General features: G+C 38.5%; 1 protein-coding gene across 1 annotated transcript; it reads left to right on the top strand.

The window, feature by feature from the left end:
* Positions 1-1,257: 1,257 nt before the first annotated feature.
* LOC139578757 (sialoadhesin-like) lies at positions 1,258-8,435 on the top strand. Its single transcript, XM_071406783.1, has 7 exons — positions 1,258-1,322; positions 5,189-5,240; positions 5,777-6,124; positions 6,655-6,915; positions 7,593-7,689; positions 8,035-8,173; positions 8,302-8,435. Exons 1-7 carry the CDS (start codon positions 1,320-1,322, stop codon positions 8,323-8,325), a joined length of 924 nt encoding a protein of 307 aa, XP_071262884.1. The 5' UTR covers positions 1,258-1,319; the 3' UTR covers positions 8,326-8,435.
* Positions 8,436-8,691: the final 256 nt, after the last annotated feature.

Raw genomic sequence — 8,691 nt, 5'->3', positions numbered from 1 at the left:
GGATAGGATAAAGTAATCCTTCTAACCCCCCCCCCCCCTTTAAAAGAGTTAGATGCACTATTGTAAAGTGGTTGTTCCACTGGATATCATAAGGTGAATGCACCAACTTGTAAGTCGCTCTGGATAAGAGCGTCTGCACAATTACTTAAATGTAAATGTAAATGTAAATGTAATAAACCACTATAAGGTCTAGTGAGGTGCTGTGGTGTTTTCATGAGACTGTCTACTAATAAACCACTATAAGGCCTAGTGAGGTGCTGTGGTGTTTTCATGAGAATGTCTACTAATAAACCACTATAAGGTCTAGTGAGGTGCTGTGGGGTTTTCATGAGACTGTCTACTAATAAACCACTATAAGGCCTAGTGAGGTGCTGTGGGGTTTTCATGAGACTGTCTACTAATAAACCACTATAAGGCCTAGTGAGGTGCTGTGGTGTTTTCATGAGACTGTCTACTAATAAACCACTATAAGGTCTAGTGAGGTGCTGTGGGGTTTTCATGAGACTGTCTACTAATAAACCACTATAAGGCCTAGTGAGGTGCTGTGGTGTTTTCATGAGACTGCCTACTAATAAACCACTATAAGGTCTAGTGAGGTGCTGTGGGGTTTTCATTAGACTGTCTACTAATAAACCACTATAAGGTCTAGTGAGGTGGTGTTTTCATGAGACTGCCTACTAATAAACCACTATAAGGTCTAGTGAGGTGCTGTGGGGGTTTCATGAGACTGTCTACTAATAAACCACTATAAGGCCTAGTGAGGTGCTGTGGTGTTTTCATGAGACTGCCTACTAATAAACCACTATAAGGTCTAGTGAGGTGCTGTGGGGGTTTCATTAGACTGCCTACTAATAAACCACTATAAGGTCTAGTGAGGTGCTGTGGGGGTTTCATGAGACTGCCTACTAATAAACCACTATAAGGTCTAGTGAGGTGCTGTGGGGGTTTCATTAGACTGCCTACTAATAAACCACTAACCCTAACCTTAACTGTAACCCCAACCCCTAAGTTTAAATAGCCTTTGTCCTCATAGGGAAGGGATGTGGGAAATGTCCCCACGACGGAGAATTGTACTTGTTTTACTATCCTTGTGGGGATTTTAGGTCGCACGCACGCACGCACGCACACACACACACATAAAAATAAAATAGGTCTGACAACTTTCAAACCGTCCAGTATATTTGTGGCCTGGTAATTTTTCAGTGTGAATTACTAAGAAAAACTATGACAAAAAGAGAAGAGGAAGTTCCATCAGTGTCTGTCTACATTTGTTTTCTAGTGACGGTGAGAAAGAGCTCTGGCTGTACACCCGTTTCAACATGGTAAGAGTGCTTCTGTATTATTTTATCTTTGTTCAAGTTCAACTTGTTCATTGGCAGGTACTAAAATAAATGTGTACATTGCAATGATTTGGTTAGAGCTCTCACACAGTAGTATAAATACACACACAGTAGGAGGATCTGAATCACCATAAATGGTATTTGATAGGCCCTTGTGGTGGTCTGGATGTGAAGATCCCACTATCGAGAAAAATATAGTTGTAGTATTAGAATAGAATGATTTGTTAAAACCAGGTTTAATTATCCATTTTGTATTATGTATGTTGTACTTATGAACAGGTGTTACTCTTATTAGGCCTTGTGTGTCATCTCATACTTTTCATATCATAGTATTTCTTCTCATATTATTTTGCATTGAGTATACTGCACATGAAGTATGTTCTGTCATGATGTTGACTGGTTAGTATACTGTACATGAAGTATGTTCTGTCATGATGATGATGTTGACTGGTTAATATACTGCACATGAAGTATGTTCTGTCATGATGATGATGTTGACTGGTTAGTATACTGTACATGAAGTATGTTCTGTTATGATAATGATGTTGACTGGTTAGTATACTGTACATGAAGTATGTTCTGTCATGATGATGATGTAGACTGGTTAGTATACTGTACATGAAGTATGTTCTGTCATGATGATGATGTTGACTGGTTAGTATACTGTACATGAAGTATGTTCTGTCATGATGATGATGTTGACTGGCTAGTATACTGTACATGAAGTATCTTCTGTCATGATGATGATGTTGACTGGTTAGTATACTGTACATGAAGTATGTTCTGTCATGATGATGACTGGTTAATATATTGTACATGAAGTATGTTCTGTCATGATGATGACTGCTTAGTATACTGTACATGAAGTATGTTCTGTCATGATAATGATGTTGACTGGTTAGTATACTGTACATGAAGTATGTTCTGTCATGATGATGATGTTGACTGGTTAGTATACTGCACATGAAGTATGTTCTGTCATGATGATGACTGGTTAGTATATTGTACATGAAGTATGTTCTGTCATGATGATGACTGGTTAGTATATTGTACATGAAGTTTGTTCTGTCATGATGATGACTGGTTAGTATATTGTACATGAAGTTTGTTCTGTCATGATAATGATGTTGACTGGTTAGTATATTGTATATGAAGTATGTTCTGTCATGATGATGATGTTGACTGGTTAGTATACTGTACATGAAGTATGTTCTGTCATGATGTTGACTGGTTAGTATACTGTACATGAAGTATGTTCTGTCATGATGATGATGTTGACTGGTTAGTATACTGTACATGAAGTATGTTCTGTCATGATGATGACTGCTTAGTATACTGTACATGAAGTATGTTCTGTCATGATGATGATGTTGACTGGTTAGTATACTGTACATGAAGTATGTTTTGTCATGATGTTGACTGGTTAGTATATTGTACATGAAGTATGTTATGTCATGATGATGACTGCTTAGTATACTGTACATGAAGTATGTTCTGTTATGATAATGATGTTGACTGGTTAGTATACTGTACATGAAGTATGTTCTGTCATGATGATGATGACTGGTTAGTTTACTGCACATAAAGTATGTTCTGTCATGATGATGATGATGACTGGTTAGTATATTGTACATGAAGTATGTTCTGTCATGATGATGACTGCTTAGTATACTGTACATGAAGTATGTTCTGTCATGATGATGATGTTGACTGGTTAGTATACTGTACATGAAGTATGTTCTGTCAGATAATGATGTTGACTGGTTAGTATACTACACATGAAGTATGTTCTGTCATGATGATGACTGGTTAGTATATTGGACATGAAGTATGTTCTGTCATGATGATGACTGCTTAGTATACTGTACATGAAGTATGTTCTGTCATGATAATGATGTTGACTGGTTAGTATACTGTACATTAAGTATGTTCTGTCATGATGATGATGTTGACTGGTTAGTATACTGCACATGAAGTATGTTCTGTCATGATAATGATGTTGACTGGTTAGTATACTGTACATAAAGTATGTTATGTCATGATGATGATGTTGACTGGTTAGTATACTGCACGAAGTATGTTCTGTCATGATAATGATATTGACTGGTTAGTATACTGTACATGAAGTATGTTCTGTCATGATAATGATGTTGACTGGTTAGTATACTGTACATAAAGTATGTTCTGTCATGATGATGACTGGTTAGTATACTGTACATGAAGTATGTTCTGTCATGATAATGATATTGACTGGTTAGTATACTGTACATGAAGTATGTTCTGTCATGATAATGATATTGACTGGTTAGTATACTGTACATGAAGTATGTTCTGTCATGATGATGATGTTGACTGGTTAGTATACTGTACATGAAGTATGTTCTGTCATGATAATGATATTGACTGGTTAGTATACTGTACATGAAGTATGTTCTGTCATGATGATGATGTTGACTGGTTAGTATACTGTACATGAAGTATGTTCTGTCATGATAATGATATTGACTGGTTAGTATACTGTACATGAAGTATGTTCTGTCATGATAATGATATTGACTGGTTAGTATACTGTACATGAAGTATGTTCTGTCATGATGATGATGTTGACTGGTTAGTATACTGTACATTAAGTATGTTCTGTCATGATAATGATATTGACTGGTTAGTATACTGTACATGAAGTATGTACTGTCATGATGATGATGTTGACTGGTTAGTATACTGTACATGAAGTATGTTCTGTCATGATAATGATATTGACTGGTTAGTATACTGTACATGAAGTATGTTCTGTCATGATGATGATGTTGACTGGTTAGTATACTGTACATGAAGTATGTTCTGTCATGATGATGATGTTGACTGGCTAGTATACTGTACATGAAGTATGTTCTGTCATGATGATGTTGACTGGTTAGTATACTGTACATGAAGTATGTTCTGTCATGATAATGATATTGACTGGTTAGTATACTGTACATGAAGTATGTTCTGTCATGATGATGATGTTGACTGGTTAGTATACTGTACATGAAGTATGTTCTGTCATGATGATGATGTTGACTGGCTAGTATACTGTACATGAAGTATGTTCTGTCATGATGATGACTGGTTAGTATACTGTACATGAAGTATGTTCTGTCATGATAATGATGTTGACTGGTTAGTATACTGTACATGAAGTATGTTCTGTCATGATGATGACTGGTTAGTATATTGTACATGAAGTATGTTCTGTCATGATGATGATGTTGACTGGTTAGTATACTGTACATGAAGTATGTTCTGTCATGATGATGATGTTGACTGGTTAATATACTGCACATGAAGTATGTTCTGTCATGATAATGATGTTGACTGGCTAGTATACTGCACATGAAGTATGTTCTGTCATGATGATGATGTTGACTGGTTAGTATACTGTACATGAAGTATGTTCTGTCATGATGATGACTGGTTAGTATATTGTACATGAAGTATGTTCTGTCATGATGATGACTGCTTAGTATACTGTACATGAAGTATGTTCTGTCATGATGATGATGTTGACTGGTTAGTATACTGTACATGAAGTATGTTCTGTCATGATGATGATGTTGACTGGTTAGTATACTGTACATGAAGTATGTTCTGTCATGATGATGATGTTGACTGGTTAGTATACTGTACATGAAGTATGTTCTGTCATGATGATGATGTTGACTGGCTAGTATACTGTACATGAAGTATGTTCTGTCATGATGATGATGTTGACTGGCTAGTATACTGTACATGAAGTATGTTCTGTTATGATAATGATGATGATGGTGATTTTGTATCCTCTTCTGCACCATCTTCTATCTCTGCAGGGTGCTGGATCTCAACACTCCAACCTGGTAATCATCCTGCTCATGACTACAGGTAAACTAGTTGAGATTAAATATTATTTTAGTTGTATTTGTTCGTTTACCTCCTGAAAAGGAATGATCTGGATGTATGACGTTGTTGAGCATATAGCAGTATACAGTCATACAGTGGTCCCGTGTGGCTCAGTTGGTAGAGCATGGCGCTTGCAACGCCAGGGTTGTGGGTTCATTCCCCACGGGGGGACCAGGATGAATATGTATGAACTTTCCAATTTGTAAGTCGCTCTGGATAAGAGCGTCTGCTAAATGACTTAAATGTAAATGTAATACAGGGAAAATAGGGTGTGTACAGTTTCCAGTTGACAACTAAACCTCACAGTACTTCTCTTTTGGTGGTTTTTCTCCAACACTTGGAACTCTCTTAGATTACAACACCCCAAATGTACTTCTTACTTCTTCTTTAGTTTGTCAGTTAAAAACACATTCACCACAAGAGGTTTCCCATAGTATATAGTGTGAGACCATCTTCAGTATCAATTCATTAATGATGGAATTAGGATTCAGCTTCCTGATGTGTGACCTATGTTTCAGGGTGTCTGGGTCAGGACAACGGGAGTGTGACATACACCCCCAGGAGAGTCTGCTCCTTAGAGGGCTCTTCTGTGACCATGCCCTGCTCTTACACATTTCCCAAGGGTCACAAAGTCACAACAGCTTTCTGGTTCAAAGGTCAAGTGCCTGGTGCTGAGTCTCTGGATCTGAATTTGAACCCTGAGTACAAAGGCCGTGTGGAGTATCTAGGGAACAGTAACCAACTCTGTACACTGAGAATCACAGACCTGAGAGAGAGCGATTCAGGAACCTACAGCTTCCTGTTTGGGACTGACGTCAATCCTGGGGGATGGTTGGGGAATCCAGGAGTAAGGTTAAATGTGACAGGTAAGGCCACGGCATGAATTCATCCACATGAATATGGATAAAATCGTTGTCTGTCAATGTTCAACTCAAGTCAGCTATTTTCGGACGAGTTGCATAGGCACAAAGTCTGACAAAAGCATATACGTAGAAAAAGAAGGGAAGCGCTGCTAAGGTACACAATAGTAGATGTTGGTAGACAGAAGGTGCTCTATGGTAAAAGGGGTAAATTGGTTATCAAAAAGAAAGGAGGACCAAGGCCCTCTTCATATAAAACAAAGTTTAAAAACTCCAACGCGTTTCAGCTGCATGGACTTCGTCAGGGAGTACAAAGATATTATAATACAATGTCCTCTTTTAAACAGCTTATTTGGCTTTTTTGGGTGAAAAAGCTGTTCAAAAGAGGACATTGTATTATAATTTCTTTGGGAGGAGAATGTATTATGCTTTATGTTACTGTCTGTTATTTTCCTGGGTTTGACTTGATCTAATAAACCTATTTTGTTTGAAATCAAATAAAAAAATCTAATTAAAATGACCCCCAATCTACCCAGGGCTCCATGTTGATTTGACCCCTGACCTAGTTGTGGACGGCAAGTGGGCAGACCTTACCTGTGGCTCCTGCTTCTTGAGTGAAAATCCCACCTACACCTGGTACAGGGACAAACAGCCTTTGAACTACACCAACAAGGTCAAGGTTATGGCCAACTACCTGGAACTAGACCCGGTAGGCAGGGAAGATGCAGGCAGCTACTCCTGTGCGGTGAGCGGCAGAGAGGATTCCCCAGGTCCGGCAGTGATCCTTGTAGTGGGATGTGAGTAGTGTATAGAGAGGATATTAGAAATGTATAAATTTCATCTGTTTATGTCACTAGCAAATCATCTATTGGTTCTGAGAGTCAGCAACCCAAATATGGCTTTGTTTACTGACCTACATCTTAGCATTAGCTTGAAAAACAACAAAGGGGTATACTACAGATAACTCTGATAAACAACTAGAAATAACCATTGATTATCTGATTCATTAAGAAAGCTCAACTTCAATATGTGTTTTTGGTTGTTCAGTCAATTAGACCATGTCATTTTAAGCTTTTTTTCTAAGAAATAAAACATTATTTTAGAATATTTAGGCAAGTTAGCTGGCTAACTCATTGACCCTGCTTCGTAGTAACCCCCTCTGGAGTGGAAGGACCCCAGTCAGCATGCGCTAAATAACATGCCATAAACAGCTCAATGTCACCATGGTTCATATTTGGCCTAGTGGGCCGGTCTAAGTGATAATTATTAATTGTCAGATGGGCTGGTTTATATTTAGCCTAATGGGCCGGTCTAAATGATCATTATTAATTGTCAGATGGGCTGGTTTATATTTGGCCTAATGGGCCGGTCTCAACTAGTCAACTTCTGTAGGTGGTCACCTTCACCAGGGTTGTAGGTTAAATGTTCTGATGAGAGTAGATGTGTCTTTATCTGGTAATTCGTCCTCTCCCAGGTAAAGCAGTGTTTCCCTGGGCTCCCGTTGTGGGGGTGGTGGCTGTGTTGGCAGCTGGAGCTCTCCTAGTCATCCTCTATGGCACACTGAAGAAGAGGTGAGTCCGTTAAGATACCAGGGTTGGGGTCAATTCCACTTAAATTCCAGTCAATTCAGAAAGTAAACCAAATTCCAATTTCAAATGTTCCTAGTTGAAAAGTATTTACATTTTTGTTTACTTCTTGAAATGACTGGAATGGAATTGATCCCAACCCTGCCATTAGGATACCTATGTTTTAAAGACACAGCATTTGATTGAACAGCTTATTGTGCCTCTAAGAGACGAAGTATTTAGAATCCAGTTAGGAAATGACGGCATATAAAAAAATAAGTGCGTCTTTACTCTACAGTGTTATGGCCTGTTGACCTGGGACTACTACATGTCATCTGTCACTCTCTCCAGGAAAGCCCCAAGAGGAATGGACTTTATAGGGGAGGCACAGATGGTACCTTGTGGTAAACCGACACACACGGCGCAGTCTGATGACACGTACATGACTCTGAATAAAAGGACAATGTCTCCTGAGTATGACACGCTGGCTGTAAGTTTCTCCCTTGAAAAGAACTTTAATGACTTACGGGTTAGTCACAATAATATTTCCTTTCTCCCGAAGTGTGCACATGTTCCCCATGTTTAAAGTGACATCTAGTTCTCTCTCTCTCCTCTCAGAATGTCAGAAACACTGTTGGCTGAAGAAGACCGTCTGGCTGAAGAAGACCCTATGGCTGCCACCTCTACATAAATAGGGTTAGAAGTGAACATCATATAACCTTCTAAAAATTATTAAAAAGGGTATAATTTTTGAATGATCATATTTCAATACGGAATACATGAAGTGTTGCTACTTGTCTGGGCTACACATGTCCAATATCATCCTATGAAGGTGTTACAGTAAAGAAAGTACCTAACATGTTTTGGGTACTCATACAGTCACACTTTACATCTAATCCCATGTGAAGTGGAGAAGGCAGTCTAGAGCAGAGCATGTGAAGTGGAGAAGGCAGTCTAGAGCAGAGCATGTGAAGTGGAGAAGGCAGTCTAGAGCAGAGCATGTGAAGT

Source organism: Salvelinus alpinus, chromosome 1, assembly GCF_045679555.1.
Source record: "Salvelinus alpinus chromosome 1, SLU_Salpinus.1, whole genome shotgun sequence".
NCBI lineage: Eukaryota > Metazoa > Chordata > Actinopteri > Salmoniformes > Salmonidae > Salvelinus > Salvelinus alpinus.
The sequence above is the reverse complement of the archived record's forward strand: the minus strand, read 5'-3'. Positions and strand labels throughout refer to the sequence as shown.

What these genes read in the sequence shown, in the direction of transcription:
- LOC139578757 (XM_071406783.1), top strand. An exon ending in AGTAAGGTTAAATGTGACAG is followed by an intron (nt 6,125 to 6,654) that starts GTAAGGCCACGG and finishes CAATCTACCCAG; the next exon opens with GGCTCCATGTTGATTTGACC. An exon ending in AGTGATCCTTGTAGTGGGAT is followed by an intron (nt 6,916 to 7,592) that starts GTGAGTAGTGTA and finishes GTCCTCTCCCAG; the next exon opens with GTAAAGCAGTGTTTCCCTGG.